General features: G+C 41.7%; 1 protein-coding gene across 6 annotated transcripts in view; it reads right to left on the minus strand.

Annotated features, from left to right (window-relative positions):
* Window positions 1-17381, minus strand: part of LOC140209874 (protein unc-13 homolog C-like) — a 923018-nt gene that overhangs the window by 348635 nt on the left and 557002 nt on the right. For all 6 annotated transcript variants that reach the window (XM_072278476.1, XM_072278475.1, XM_072278477.1 and 3 more), the window contains one exon: window positions 1004-1173. In XM_072278476.1, the coding sequence (XP_072134577.1) occupies window positions 1004-1173 (170 nt within the window). The remainder of the gene's footprint in view (window positions 1-1003; window positions 1174-17381) is intronic.

Raw genomic sequence — 17381 nt, forward strand, 5'->3', positions numbered from 1 at the left:
TTTGCTGTGTAATATCCTGATTCATATCTTTTTCCTGTAATGCTATATGTATTTCACTTTGTGCTAATCTATACAAGCTGCTTTATTTCAGCTTATGCTTGGGTCATTGTAGAAGATAAGAGATGAGAAACGTGTGCCCTGCAGTTAGGGTGGTCAAATTGAAGGGCAGGTTTCTCTGGTGAAGGACACTAAGTTTGGGCTTGGGGTTTTCTTTTGGTTTGAGAGGGATGAAGAGAGAAGACACAGGAGAGAAGAGGTCGTAGGATCTGACCCAGAGCAGGACCATGATTCAACAAAGCCCGGGGTAAGATTGAGTGAGGATCGGTGACTTGAGGAAACTGTGAGCTCCAACTTGTACACATTAGACTGTTTCATTAAAATGGGCCCTTTTCTTTTTTGTTCTTCTCTTTACTAACCCTTCAGTCAAATTAAGAATTATAAAGATAAATCTTTTAATTGTATGAAGTGTACTGTCTGTTATTTTGTGGCACTCATTTGTAACAGGGTAGTGAATTATATAGCAGCTACACATACAGAGGGTTTGCGGTGGGCTCACACCTCAATCTCACAAGTTTGGTGGGGCCAGAGACTGTCTTCTCTAGATTTATGCAGCTGAAGAAACTAGGGCGTTTCAGTTGGATTTTAAAAGCTTCCCAATCATCCAACTTCCCACTCATTTTTGCTAACTCATATGCCCATTCCTTGGCTTTTATGCAGTCATTAACTTCTCTTCTCAGCTACGGTTGCCTACCGCTGCCATTTGAGAACTTCTTCTTATGGTTGACAATCATCTGTTCAAGAAATGGCCAAGGCACTCGGTTCAAGAACAATTAGATTGTAGTCTTGCCAGAGAACACCCTTCTACCACACCATCACATGAATAAGGAAGAAAACTGTTTGTTTACACCCTGTTCAATATCATTTATACACATTACATTCCAGATTTCTATTGAACAAACTCATTAATGTACTCCAGAAATAGCCAGCATTAAACAATACATACCCAAGTTGTACCAGACATCCATCTCACTGCTTAATGTTCGGACTTCAATAATTGTTTGTCCAAGAAAGTCATCTGATTCTTTTTTGAAGTGTTGTTTAACTCGAGACTTGATGTCATCATCTTCATCCCAGACTCTAACCTTTATTCTATCAGTGGAATTATGGCACTCACTGCACATAAATTAAAAAGAAAGTAGATGAAGAGTACAGTTCAACAATGAACACTGCTTCATAAACCTCTCTTTTATTTAGAAACTTTGTTTTATTGACTTAACACCTTTCAGAAATAAGTCATCATATTATTAAAGTGATATCAGGGAAATTAACAACCTTTTGCAGAATATTATGCCTTTGCTTAGCTGCATTCTGTAGCCTTGAAAACACAATTTTCTTCCAGTTTTATTTAATTACTTAAGACTGAGACAAATGAGATGTCAGGAGAACTGTTGCCCCTGGCAGACACTAAGCTTAGGAAGTCATTAGACTTATGGTTCTTTGTGAAAACTTATTCAATGCCATTAATGTCCTAGCCCATGGTGAGCTGCATAAAGGCGAAAAATATAATTTTTAAACTAATTAAGTGTAAATATAGCTGATTTCAATTGTCAGACAGCAAGTATACACAGTTTACTTTTCCACATTTTCCTTATAAAAATAGTAATAGAAATAAGATATAGGAGCAGAATTAGGACATTTGGCCCATTGAGTCTGCTCTACCATTTCACCAGAGCTGATCCATTTTCCCTCTCAGCCCTAATCTCCTGCCTTCTCTTCGTATCCCTTCATGCCCTGACTAATCAAGAATCTATCAACCGCTGCCTTAAATATATGTAAAGACTTAGAGTCCACAGCCAAGAGTGGCAACAAATTCCACAGATTCACCACTCTTGGGCTAAAGAAATTCCTCCTCATCTCCATTCGAAAAGGACAACCCTCAATTCTGAGGCTGTGTCCTCTGGTCCAAGACTCTCTCACCATGGGAAACATCCTTTCCACATCCACTCTATTGAGGCTTTTCAGCATTCGATAGGTTTCAATTAGGTTATCCTTCATTATTTTGAATTCCAGTGAATACAGGTCCAGAGCCATCAAACGCTCTTCAGGTGACAAGCCATTCAGTCCTGGAATCACTTTCAAAAACCTCATTTGAACCCTCTCAAGTGTCAGTGCATCCTTTCTAAAATAAGGGGCCCAAAACTGCTCACAGTATTCCAAGTGAGGCCTTACCAGTGCTTCATAAATCCTCGACATGACATCGTTGCTTTTATATTCTAGTCCTCTTGAAATGGCTGTTAAAGATGGTGCTGGTAACTGGCAACTTTGCGCGTGCTGTCTCGAGCAAACTGCACTCTCCACTATCCTATACCCGAGAAACCCTTCTAAACCTCCAATTTAGAAAGATCAAGATCAACAACACCCTGGCGAAGCTACTGACCGAGCTGGAGACCACTGCGCCAGAACTGCTTCTTAAACTCCGCACCATGTTCCCCGGAGACCCGCGATCTGCTACCGTGCCGGAGCACTTGGAGACACGGCCCATTCCGACCAGCACCTCTCCGGAGTAGAGGACCACACAGAAGTGAAAGCGGAGATCTCAAGGTGCCCCAGACACTTCCCTGGAGCGACCACCGGAAAGCCCCATTGGTGGCCATCCACAGTTGCTGGAAGTGAGGCCTCTGCCGCCGACCTCGGAAATTGAGCCCGAGGCTTGAATGGAGCGGAGGCTTCCACAACCATGACTCAGCTTAAGGAAGGAGCCTGGCCATCTGGGATTAAGTGTTGGCTTCGGGGCCCGACCCAATCGACAGCCCGGGCCCCCGGCAGCTGGAAGTGGCAGCGGAGCCTCCTCCATTACTCGGCCCGACCCGGAGCACATGATGACGCGACTGGGCAATCAATTCCCGCGGGACGCATCCACCAACATCAAAGAGCTGTCAAAAACACACTGCATCAATGGAGACCTGGAAAGATGCACTACTTACCGGGGAAGTGTGGGAAAAGAGCTGGGCTGCTGGTCAGCAGGAGGGCTTCGGGGTCCCTATGCCCACCATCCTACTAGCTAATTTGCAAGCCATAGAGAACAAGGTGGATGATCTTAAAGGGAGACTCATCTACTGCAAGGAGATGCAGAACTGCTATATATTCTGTTTCACCGAGACCTGGCTCTCCCCTGCCACCCCCGACCTTGCCATCCGACCAGAGGGATTTTCGATCCATCGGATGGATTGCACGGCATCTTCGGGCAAGACGAGGGGAGGTGGTGTCTGCCTACTGATCAACACTAGGTGGTGCTCAGACACAGTAGCACTGACAAGCTCCTGCAGCCCGGACTTGGAACACCTGTCGGTGAAGTGTCGTCCCTACTATCTGCCATGGGAATTCACCCTGGTCATACTGATAGCAGTCTACATTCCCCCCCCCCAGGCGGACGTGGAGTGTGCTCTGAACATACTGTATGCCAACATCAGTGAACTTGAGACCAGGTATCTGGAGGCTTTGCTCATTACAGCCTGGGACTTTAACCAGGCCAACCTCAGAAAGGCGCTGCCAAAGTTATACCAACATGTCTCCTGCCCCACTAGAGGCCCAAATATACTTGACCACTGCTACACAGCAGTCAAAGATGCCTACCGTTCCATCCCACTACCTCACTTCGGAAAATCTGACCATCAAGCCGTACTCCTCCTGGCTTACAAACAGAAACTGAAGCAGGAGGTCACGGTGTCAAATGTAGTGTCACGTTGGACGGAGGAAACGGAGGAGGTCCTCTGTGACTGCTTTGAATCGGTGGACTGGTTAGTATTCAAGGATTCGGCAGCTAACCTCGATGAGTATGCCTCAGCTGTCACAGACTTTATTTGGAAATGCATGGAGGACTGTGTGTCTCGCAAGACGATCCGCGTATTCCCTAACCGGAAACCTTGGATGAATTATGAGGTCAAGTCCCTTTTAATGGCTAGAGCTGCGGCTTTTAGGTCCAGAGATACCAGTCGCTACACGGAATCCAGACGTGAACTACGGAAAGCCATTAAGGGCGCCAAGAGGCAATATTGAACCAAGTTGGAAGCCCAGGCTAACCAAAGGGATGCCAGTAGACTATGGCAGGGTCTAAATGAGATCACTGGGCGGAAAGAAAAGGCTGGGAATATCAATAATGGTGGCGCTTCTTTTCCTGACGAACTTAACGTATTCTAGACGAAGGAATTGGTTGTTGACTTCAGAAGGAGTAGCGGACTGCATGACCCAATTTACACTGGTGGTGCACAAGTGGAACAGGTCAAAAGCTTTAAGTTCCTCGGGGTCAATATCACAAATGACCTGACTTGGTCCAACCAAGCAGAGTTCACTGCCAAGAAGGTCCACCAGCGCCTTTACTTCCTGAGAAAACTAAAGAAATTTGGCCTGTCCCCTAAAACCCTCACTAATTTTTATAGATGCACCGTAGAAAGCATTCTTCTAGGGTGCATCACAACCTGGTATGGAAGTTGTCCTGTCCAAGACCAAAAGAAGCTGCAGAAGATCATGAACACGGCGCAGCAGATAACACAATCCAATCTTCCATCCGTGGACTCACTTTACACCGCACGCTGTTGGAGCAGTACTGCCAGGATAATCAAGAACACGACCCACCCAGCCAACAGACGTTTTGTCCATCTTCCCTCCGGGAGAAGGTTCAGGAGCTTGAAGACTCATATGGCCAGGTTTGGAAACAGCTTCTTTCCAACTGTGATAAGACTGCTGTACGGATCCTGACCCGGACCTGGGCCGTACCCTCCAAATATCTGGACCTGCTTCTCGGTTTTTTTGCACTACCTTACTTCCCATTTTTCTATTTTCTAATTATGATTTATTATTTAAATTTTTAATATTTACTAATTTTAACTATTTTTAATATTTATAATATTTAATATTTCTAATCCAGGGAGTGTGAAGTGCAGAATCAAATATCGCTGTGATGATTGTACATTCTAGTAACAATTGTTTGGCGACAATAAAGTATAAAGTATGAATGCTAATGCCACGTTTTCCCTCCTCACCACAGAATCAACTTGCAAATTAACCTTTAGGGAATCCTGCACAAGAACTCCCAAGTCCTCTTGTGCCTCAGATTTTGAATTTTCTCTCCATTTAGAAAATAGACTACCCTTTTATTTCTTATACCAAAGTATATGACCATACACTTCCCAACACTGTATTCCATCTGCTACTTCTTTGCCCATTCTCCTAACCCAAGTCCTTCTGTAGCCTCTCTGCTTCCTCAAAACTACCTGTCCCTCCACCTGTCTTCATTTTGTTTGCAAACTTTGCAATAAAGCCATCAATTAATCATCCCAGTCATTGACGTATAACATAAAAAGAAATAGTCCCATGACAGACTCCTGTGAGATACCACTAGTCACTGGCAGCCAACCAAAAAAGGCTCCCTTTATTCCCACTGTTTGCCTCCTGCCAATCGACCACTGCTTTGTCCATACCAGTGTAGGTTTACACAAGTAAAATGACGTGAAGCATTTTACATTTAAGAAAAAATGTAACAAACTCATTTATTGTACTCCAAAACCTGAACACAATGCATGGTAACCGAACTTCATGTAATTGCATCATCATGCCAGACCAGCCTCTTAAAGTGAAACCCCAGTTCATTGTCACTGGTTGTGAATTATGTACATTTCCATGAATTATGTTACCCTACACAGGCCCTCCCAGAATTCACTAAAACTGGCATTGTGAGCCTGTCCAGAGCTCTGAAGAGCCACCTAGCTCGGATCCTGTGTTCCAAGGGTAGAGGAACAGTAGGTGCCTCTGGCTTGTCCTGACGTGTGTTGACATGCTTATCATCCCAGAACAGATCCCTGAGACACACCACTGGTCACCAACCTCCATGTAGAATATGACCTGTCTACAACCACTTTTTGCCTTCTGTGTGCAAGCTAGTTCTGGATCGACAAAGCAAGGTCCCCTTGGATCCCATGCCTCCTTACTTTCTCAATAAACCTTGCATGGGGTACCTTATCAAATGCCTTGCTAAAATCCATATACACTACATCTACTGCTCTAACTTCATCAATGTGTTTAGTCACATCCTCAAAAAATTCAATCAGGCTCGTAAGGCACAACTGCCTTTGACAAAGCCATGTTGACTATTCCTAATCATATTATGCCTCTCCAAATGTTCATAAATCCTGCCTCTCAGGATCTTCTCCGTCAATTTACCTACCACTGAAGTAAGACTCACTGGTCTATAATTTCTTGCGCTATCTCTACTGCCTTTCTTGAATAAGGGAACAACATCTGCAACTCTCCAATCCTCTGGAACCTCTCCCATCCCCATTGATGATGCAAAGATCATCGCCAGAGACTCAGCAATCTCCTCCCTCGCTTCCCACAGTAGCCAGGGGTATATATCGTTCTGTCCTGGTGACTTATCCAACCTGATGCTTTCCAAAAGTTCCAGCACATCATCTTTCTTAATGTCTATATGCTCAAGCTTTTCAGTCCACTGTAAATCATCCCTACAATTGCCAAGGTCCTTTTCCGTATGACCTTCTTAAGGATTATGCATTATGCCTTCTTAGCATTACATGCCGGTTCCCTTTGCAATCTCAACCCCTCACCTTGGCTACTATTTGGACTCCTATATATTATTCCCATAATGGCTATTTTACCTTTGCAGTTTCTTAACTCCACCCACAAAGATTCAACGTTCTCTGACCTCATGTCCCCTCTTTCTAAAGATGTTATTCCATCCCTTACCAACAGAGCCACACCACCACCTATGCCTTCCTGCCAGTCCTTTCAATATCCTTTGATATAAACTCCCAACTATGACACTCTTTCAGCCTCGACTCAGTGATGCCCACAATGTCATACCGTACAATCCCTAATTGCGACACCTTATTCCGAATGCTACGTGCATTTAAATACAGCATCTTCAGTCCTGCATTCTTCACCCTTATGAACTTTACCTCTGTGGTACAAACTAACCTGCTCCGTCTGTAGTTGTACCCAATCATTGGCTTGCCTTCCTCTCAATCATATTACATATGACATAATTTAAAAAGTGGGAATATGACAAGCAAAAATTAGTGGGAAGATAGAAGATTGGGAAGCTTTTAAAAGCCTACAGAAAGCAACTAAAAGAATCATTCAGAAGGAAAAGGTGAAATATGAACGCAAGCTAGCAAATATTATCAGGGTAGATAGAAAAGGCTTTTACAAGTATATAAAAAATAAACAATAGATGCGAGTGGATATAGGACCACTAGAAAAAGAGGCTGGAGAAATAGCAGGGGACAAGGAGATGGCAGATGAACTAAATGAGTATTTTGCATCAGTCTTCACTGCGGAAATCACTAGCAGTGTCCCAGGTATGAAGTGTGTGTGGAAAGAGAAGTGAGTACAATTACTATTACAAGGGAGGTGGTTCTCAAAAAGCTGAAAGTCATGAAGGTGCATAAGTCACCCAGACCAGATGAACTACACGCTAGGGCTCTGAAAGAGATAGAGGTAGAGTTTGTGGAGGCATTAGTAATGATCTTTCAAGAACTATTGGACTCTGGCGTGGTTCTGGAGGACTGGAAAATTTGCAAAAATCACTCCTCTCTTTAAGAAAGGAGGGAGGCAGCAGAAAGGAAATTATAGACCAGTTAGCCTGACCTCAGTGGTTGGAAAGGTGATGGAGTCAATTGCTAAGAATGAACTTAGCATGGCTTCCTTAAGGGAAAATGTTGCTTGATGAACCTGTTGGAATTTTTTGAGGAATTTACAAGTAAGATAGATAAAAGAGATGTTGTAGACAGTTAAATATCTGGATTTTGAGAAGGCCTTTGACAAGTTGCCCACACATGAGGCTGCATACCGAGTAAGAGCCCATGTTATTACAGGAGATAATAAAGTTGGTGGGGAAACTGCTGGAGTCAGTTATCAAAGATGTAATAACAGCACATTTGGAAAGCGGTAAAATCATCGGACAAAGTCAGCATGGATTTGTGAAAGGAAAATCATGTCTGACGAATCTCATAGAATTTTTTGAGGATGTAACTAGTAGGGTGGATAGGGGAGAACCAGTGGATGTGGTATATTTGGATTTTCAAAAGGCTTTTGACAAGGTCCCACACAGGAGATTAGTGTGCAAACTTAAAGCACACGGTATTGGGGGTAAGGTATTGATGTGGATAGAGAATTGGTTGGCAGACAGGAAGCAAAGAGTGGGAATAAACGGGACCTTTTCAGAATGGCAGGCAGTGACTAGTGGGGTACCGCAAGGCTCAGTACTGGGACCCCAGTTGTTTACAATATATATTAATGACTTGGATGAGGGAATTAAATGCAGCATCTCCAAGTTTGCGGATGACATGAAGCTAGGCGGCAGTGTTAGCTGTGAGGAGGATGCTAAGAGGATGCAGGGTGACTTGGATAGGTTGGGTGAGTGGGCAAATTCATGGCAGATGCAATTTAATGTGGATAAATGTGAAGTTATCCACTTTGGTGGCAAAAATAGGAAAACAGATTATTATCTGAATGGTGGCCGATTAGGAAAAGGGGAGGTGCAACGAGACCTGGGTGTCATTATACACCAGTCATTGAAAGTGGGCATGCAGGTACAGCAGGTGGTGAAAAAGGCGAGTGGTATGCTGGCACTTATAGCGAGAGGATTCGAATACAGGAGCAGGGAGGTACTACTGCAGTTGTACAAGGCCTTGGTGAGACCACACCTGGAGTATTGTGTGCAGTTTTGGTCCCCTAATCTGAGGAAAGACATCCTTGCCATAGAGGGAGTACAAAGAAGGTTCACCAGATTGATTCCTGGGATGGCAGGACTTTCATATGAAGAAAGACTGGATGAACTAGGCTTATACTCGTTGGAATTTAGAAGATTGAGGGGGGATCTGATTGAAACGTATAAAATCCTAAAGGGATTGGACAGGCTAGATGCAGGAAGATTGTTCCCGATGTTGGGGAAGTCCAGAACGAGGGGTCACAGTTTGAGGATAAGGGGGAAGCCTTTTAGGACTGAGATTAGGAAAAACTTCTTCACACAGAGAGTGGTGAATCTGTGGAATTCTCTGCCACAGGAAACAGTTGAGGCCAGTTCATTGGCTATATTTAAGAGGGAATTAGATATGGCCCTTGTGGCTACGGGGATCAGGGGGTATGGAGGGAAGGCTGGTGCAGGCTCGAAGGGCCGAATGGCCTACTCCTGCACCTATTTTCTATATTTCTATGTTTCTATGAGATATAATAACATGGTTAGATGATTGGCTGATTGGTAGGAGGCAGTGAGTGGGAATAAAAGGATCCTTTTCTGGTTGGCTGCCAGTGACTAGTGATGTTCCACAGGGAACGGTGTTGGGACCACTTCTTTTTATGCTGTATATCAATGATTTAGAGTATGGAATAGATAGCTTTACTGCTAAGTTTGCAGATGATACAAAGACTGGTGGAGGGGCATGTAGTGTTCAGGAAACAGAAAGGCTGCAGACAGATTAGCAGAATGGGCAAGAAAGTTGCAAATTAAATACAATGTTGGAAAATGCATGGTCATGCACTTTGGTAGAAGAAATAAATGTGCAGACTATTTTTTAAACAGGGAGAAATTCAAAAAAATCTGAGATGCAAAGGGACTTGGGAGTCATTGTGCAGAACACCCTGAAAGTTATCTTGCAGATTGAGTCCATGGTGAGGAAGGCAAATGCAATGTTAGTATTCATTTCAAGCATTTTAGAACACAAGAGCAGGGATGTGATGCTAAGGCTTTATAAGGTACTGGTGAGGCTTCACCTTGCGTATTGTGAACAGTTTTGGGTTCCTTATTTAAGAGGAGATCTGCTGGTATGGAAAGGGTTCAGAGGAGGTTGACAAGGATGATTCCGGGAATGAAAGGGTTATCATATGAGGAATGCTTAATGGCTCTGGGCCTATACTCACTGGAATTTAGAAGGATGAGGGGGATCTCATTGAAACCTTTCAAATATTGAAAGGCCTAGATGGAGTAAATGTGGAAAGGAGGTTTCCCATAGTGGGGGAGTCTGAGATAAGATAGCACAGTCTCAGGATAGAGAGGCATCAAATTAAGACAGAGATGTGGAGAAATTTCTTTAGCCAGTGGGTGGTTAATTTGTGGAATTTGTTACCACAGATAGCTGTAGGGGCCAGGTCACTGGGTGTATTTAAGGCAGAGAATGATAGGTTCTTGATTAGTCACGACATCAAAGGTTACAGGGAGGATGCCAGGGAGTGTGGCTGAGGAGGGGTAAAAAGAATCAGCCATGGAGGAGTAGACTCGATGTGTAAATGGCCTAATTCAGCTCCCTATGTCTTATGGTAAACATGGCAAAAAGTGTTTTAGGACATTGGGCAATATCAGGAAGAGTGCTCCTTGTTAGAGGACAACCATTTGATTTAGCAATTATACAGGTATATGCACCAACAACAGATGGAACAAATGAAGATATAGATAAATTCTATGAAACATCGAAACATAGAAAATAGGTGCAGGAGTAGGCCATTCGGCCCTTCGAGCCTGCACCGCCATTCAGTATGATCACCAGATTGATTCCTGGGATGGCAGGACTTTCATATGATGAAAGACTGGATCGACTAAGGCCTTGAACAAACAAAGAATGGATGCAAATCTCAAGATATTGTTATTGTCATGGGAGATCTAAATGCTAAAGTAGGACGAGGTGCTGATGGAAATACCATAGGAAAATTTGGACTAAGGAAAGAAATGAAAAAGATGAGAAATGGGTAGAATGGTGCAAGATGAATAATCAGGTCATTATGAATACCTACATTAAAAACTATCCAAGACGCTTGTGGATCTGGAAAAGTCCAGGTGATAACACAAGAAATCAAATTAACTTTATTACTATAAACCAAAGATTTAGAAACTCAGTGACTCAATGCAAAACGTATCCAGGTGCAGACTGTAATAGTGATCATAACCCAGTAATATGCCATGTAAAAGTAAAACATAAAAAACTAAAGAAGCAAAAACCTGAACAATCCCTTGACTACTCACAATTAATCGAAGAAGAAAATTTAAGACAAAAATTTACAATTGAAGTAAGGAATAGATTTCAAAGTCAAGAAATAGAATCTGTTGAAGATGATAGCAATCATGTAGAAATGAAGTTTAACTCTCTAAAGAATGCCTTGGTAGAATCAGCAAAGTCAATGAATCCTAAAAAAGAAAAAAAGCATGAAGAATAAATGGATGACAAATGAAATCAAAAATCTAATGGAAGAAAGCAAATCCTATAGAATATAAGTCCTTAGATAAAAAAGTGAAAAGCTTATGTCAAAAAGCCAAAGAAGAATGGTTCAACCAGGAATGTGAGCAAATAGAAAGAATCCCTATTACTGATCCAAAAAGGTTACATCAACAAATCAACAATATCATTGGTAAAAAGCTCCTCTGTTCTTCAGGTGGATGTTTGAAAGCAAAGGACAGTACCATTATCATGGAAAAAAGTTCAGATTATGAACAGATGGACTGAGTATATTCAGGAATTGTTTGAACACGATTGAGGCAAAAAACCAGAACTTAAGAAAAACATTGTAGGTCCAAGTATTTTAAAATCTGAAGTTTGTGATGCAATAAATAAGATGAAGAAAGGAAAGGCAGCAGATCCTGATGAATTAGTAATAGAACAAATTATCGCTCTTGAAGATTATGGAATTGAAAAACTTACTTATTTAATCAATAACATTTATGGGACTGGAATAATACCAGAAGAAATGAAAAAATCAGTATTTATCACTCTTCCTAAGAAACCTGGAGCAATAGAATGTGAATTACATAGGCTCATAAGTTTAGTGAGTCATATCACCAAGATATTTCTAAGAATTAGAACTAAAAGTAAGATACAAGCTGAAATAGACAAAGAACAATGGGGTTTTGTGAAAGACAAAGATACAAGAAATGCAATATTGATGTTAAGGATACTATCAGAATGAGCTATTCAAGTGCAAAAAGATTTGTTTGCTTGTTTTATCGACTACACAAAAGCATTTGATAAAGTGAAACACAATAAGCTATTTGAAATATTACCGGAAAGCCTAGATCTAGATTAGAAAGACCTCTGCCTAATCAGAAATCTGTACTGGGAACAAACTGCCGCTGTAAGAAATGATGGAGAAGTGAGTCAGTTTACGAAAATCAAGAGAGGCGTTAGACAAGGGTGTGTTTTCTCTCCTGATTTATTTAATGTGTACAGTGAAACAATATTACAAAAAATAAGAGACATGTTAGGGATCAAAGTTGGCGGTAAAAACATCAATAATTTCAGATATGCGGATGACACTGTGTTAATTGCAAGTACGGAGGAAGAACTACAAAACTTAATTGATATAGTTGTTGAAGAAAATGCAAAAATGGGTCTATCTATCAATTGCAAAAAGACAGAATGTATGGTGATATCCAAAAAGAAGGAGAACCCTATCTGCAGGCTGAGAATAAACAGGGAAGACATAAAACAAGTACAGAACTTTTGCTACTTAGGAAGCTGGGTGACATCAGATGGCAGGTGCGACATGGACATCAAAAGAAGAATAGGGATGGCAAAAGACACCTTTACGAGAATAGACAGTATACTGATCAATACTAAACTAGGCATGACAACCCCCCTCAGAGTACTGAAATGTTACATTTATCCAGTTATGTTATATGGCTCAGAATGTTGGATAATATCTAGTAACACGAAGAAACAAATTGAAGCAGCAGAGATGTGGTTTTTGAAGAGGGTGCAAAGAATATTATGGATGAAACAAATATCTAATGAGGATATCATGAACAGAGCAAACACAAAAAGAGAAATAACGTATGAGATCATGAAAAGGCAATGTAACATCATTGGACATGTGATTAGGAAAGAGGAGTTAGAATGCACGGTAATTATGGGAAAGATTGAAGGGAAGAAAGCAAGAGGAAGACAAAGACAAATGATAATGGAGACAGCAGCCAGAGAACTGGAAATGAATACCAATGAATTGATCCACTTGACCTGAAACAGGAGTGTGTGGGCCATGGCAGTCAAAGCTCAAACTGGGCATGACACATGATGATGATGATGATGTCTTATGGTATAATAGATATTCCAAGTTAGGTGAGCAGGAATCATCGTATTCAAGCACCACAAGGTGTTGAGTAAGAAGCAGACTCCCTTGACTTTGTCCAAGGATGACATAAGGTCTATCCAGTGAATTGAGAAGCTTTCATTTGGAATGGCACTTTCAGGTGTAAGCCATGTATTGTTCATATCTGTTATATCACTGAGTTTCTCTGGAAAAACATTTGATAAATAAATATCAGAGATTTGATGCAAGATCACAATCTCCTTTTCCTACCAAACGTTTGCACGTATGAAAACATCAAGGTGACCAGTTGTGAGCAGTGGGGTCCAATCACATGTACTGAAGATCTGGACATTACACCCAAAAGTTACATCTGGTGTTAATGTGGGTAGCACAGGCCATTTGTACCAAAGGCGACATTCACATCACATGAAGACTATGTTGTGGAAGTAGAGGTAGACCTGACTGAAGAAATGCAGCTACCAAGTCTAGACCTGGAATCTCATGTCAGTTTTAATTCTCTTCAATCTCATTTCAATTGTAATCTGGTATGGCAAATCACTAAACCTTCCTCAAACTGATGTAACCACCACAGCAGCTGACCCACTTACTGCAGCATTTGCTACTGGAAACCAGAAATCACCAATAACTGTATCAGCATGCAATGTGATGGAATATGGGCCCACCTTAACTTAAATACAGAACTTGGGCCCCTACACAGATCCTAAGCCATTCCCCTATGCTGAATGCATCACTGCTGCCTTGAATACTCACTATTCCCGAATTTTACCTCAATTGTTCACAGACCGCACTTGAAATTTCATCTCAATTTACTCTGTAAGGTTAGCAGGGAATAGTTTCTGAGAACACTAAACTTGCAAATTGTCCTGCCAAATTTTTGTGCACTGGGCTTTTAGAAATTTCTAAGCTTTTGTATTTGCCACTTCAATTAATTCCACCATAAAGATATGCATTCAATAAGAATGCGTGATATTTCAAAATGGTGATCTTTGAACAATGGACTTGTATTCTTGTATTTTGCCAAAGATGAGAAGATATGAATAATTGTTTTTTTCTCAATAGACAATTAGAAATAGTTTATATTTTAATAAATTCCATGGTATCCATTTTAGCTAGTCAGGATTGCTGCTCTGCTCTTCTCCTACCAGAAAGGTAATTGGTTGCTCAGTGCAGCCAATTAAAACACTCAGCGCTTGATTCTTTATTGCTGACATAAGATGTATATGATTAAATTACTGGCAGCTAGTTTCAGCCTTTTCCTATATATTTTTTACTTCTCTAAATCTCAGTTGGAGTTTGATCCATGAATAATTGGAATACACACAAATGAGAAAAGAAATCTTCTTCAAAAGCAGGAAGCTTATACAGATCAAACTGACCCATCCTACTCGGAGCACCCTAAAATTTACCTTGCATTTCTTTTTTAAATTATATTTTTATTTCAGGCCTCCAATGCCCAGCCTGAAAAAACTGTTTCAAATTTCATTATCAGCAAACATGCTGAAGACAATAAATTAGCATCAGTGTGTTGGAATTTGCTTTCACTTAATTTATTAGCTGATGTGATTATGTAGTATATTACCTGGGGAAGAGTTTCTAGACATCCATGTGTTATTATTTGAACCTGGAAAAATACTTGATGTTGCCATAAATTAATTCGACCCAAGATCTCATATCCTTTCCCTTTTCACCTTGGAAGCACCTCCTGATGTTTAGTTACTTAGTAACTGGCTGTGGGCCATATTTGGCATACATTCATCCTTATGCACAGAGCAGTCTCTTTAAACAAGATGCTCAAGATTATCAGGTCTCATTTTCTGTGACTCAGCTGATGTCAGATGAGAAAGTTCAAAATATCATGTAATGAACCCAGGGATGTTACTCCTGCTGGGTCTCACTTCTGCTTCACCCAGCTCCTTAACACCCTTCCATTGATGACATCTGAAGATGCTGAGGTCAATGGAATCAAAGTCTGCAGCACACTAGAAACTACAATTATAGCAACACTGATGAATAGAGATCAAAATGCTAAGCACTGGAAACAAAGCAATGAACATGCTGAACATGAATTCATACATCGCCATGAAAATTTAATGCAGTTCATTCACCTTCCTCTGCTGCCATCTGTACATTGATTTTAGGGAGCAGCGGCTTCAGGGAAGAGGAAAGAGTAGCGTGGGTCCAATATTGACCCTTTGTGAATAAATTGTATAATTATGGGCCTGAAGCTGATTTTGAGCATTATATGTTTTCTATATCTTGTGAAAATTATATTACAATGTTTTTTAATGCATTTAGATGGTTAAGCTTTTTTTCATTACACTCAGAACAGCTGCTAAACAGAGATTTAGGTGAGGATTTACAATCACTGATTCTACCAATGGACAAACATCTGTGTATCTCTGGCTAACATCTTCAGCTAACCTACATTGGTGACTCAAATGCTAACAAATTTAGAAATCTGATTCCATCTATAGTTCCAATAGCTATCAATGTTTCTACAAATTTAGGGCAGGAAGTAAGAAGGAACTCCATTGTATTGTATCTTACAGTATAACCAAAAATGAATCAGGTAAGATAGGACAAGACTAGAACCAAATCTTCTTTTAAAATGGATATCATAAGAACACAAGGCATAGGAACAGAAATAGACCAGTAGCCCATCAAGTCTACTCTGCCAAACCATCATGACCAATTATATTTATTTAATTATTTGGCGATACAGCACGGACCAGGCTAACCGCCACCCCACTTATTATACCTCTTTCTGTTACAAGATGCTCTAGCTTCTGGGATTTAGCCATTCTAGCTCTCTGTGGATAGTTGAAGTGACCCCTTTTAAGGGTTCAGCATGGTCCTGCTAATTTTCAATCATATTTAGTGCACCAAGAATTTTTTAAAGAGCTCCTGAACTGAGGTTTGGTGCTCAATCATAAGCCAGACTAGTGACATCCTCTAGCGTTTGTTTCGTGCTCAGTTTTTGATCTAATTTAATACTGTATCTCAATCCCAGTGGGGTATTAAGAGTCTTTCGTCCACTGTGGCCAGCCACAAGAAGAGGAATTCCCAATCAGAGTCTGGTGATACACAACCTCCAGGTAGCTGTATGTCAACCTTCGCAAGCAGGAAGTCAGAGTCTGGGAGAGCCAGTCGGTCACTCAGCAGAGCTAGTACATCTTCTAACACCAGAGAGATTTGACGGTGACTCAGATTCTGGTCACAACTTCCTCATCCAATGCTCAGTAGTATTTAAAATCCAGCCATCTTGGTTCCCTTCGGTGCGCAGAAAGGCGACCTTCATTATCTTTCTACTTTCTGGAAGAGCCCTGGCCTGGGCTACCGTGCATTGGGAATAAGGGTGAGAGATTTGCTCAGATTCGGAGGAATTCATGACTACCATGAGGAGCCAGCCAAGACTCAGACAGTCTGATGAAGATTATGACAGGGCTGATGCCCAGCGGCCGACTACGAAATCAAATTTCAGACCTTGGCCCAAGAGAATGGCTGGAACAGGGAGGCCATAGCCACTCTATGCCACCTTGGACTCCGAGATGAACTGAAGGATGCCCTCACCTTGGGAAAGCCAACAGAGAACTTAGAGATTCTGGTCGACCAGTCCACTCATCTCGATAATCACCCGGCAAATTTAAAGTGGGACTGTCAAAGAGAGCCAGTCCGAGCCCAGTCCCAATGCATCGTACTTTTGCAAACCTAGGTAGAGGACTCTGAAGCCTGTCAAATCACCCCTGCCAGCTAAGAAGCCTCAGGCGTCATCCTTGAAGGAAAGTCCAGAGGAGATAGGATCACCCAAACTGGTCGAATTCCCTTTCATCTAGAAAGACTTGGAGGAGGTCTTCAGCAGGGGAAAACCCTCAACTCTTCCACTGCACCGACCCTAAAACTGTGCTATAGACCAGTTGCCCAGTAATGGTCCCCCACAGGGTTGACTCTATGCATCCTCAGGCCCAGGAAGAGGCACAACAAAACAGCATATAAAGGAAGCTCTGGCTAAAAGCTTCATTCAGCCCTCCACCTCACCCGCCGGTGCAGGCTTCTTCTTCATATAAAAGGAAGATGGGAGCCTATAGCCCTGCATTGATTATAACGAATTAAACTGCATAATAGCCAAGAATTGTTTCCACCTTCCACTCATGAATACAGCCTTCGAAATGCGCCAAGGAGCAAGAGTATTCACAAAACTAGACCATACAGTCTGGTCTGTATAAGTGGAAGACTGCATTCTATACACTGACAGGGCACTACGAGTACTTGGTTATGTC

This window comes from Mobula birostris, chromosome 14, assembly GCF_030028105.1.
Source record: "Mobula birostris isolate sMobBir1 chromosome 14, sMobBir1.hap1, whole genome shotgun sequence".
Classification (NCBI taxonomy): Eukaryota; Metazoa; Chordata; class Chondrichthyes; order Myliobatiformes; family Myliobatidae; genus Mobula; species Mobula birostris.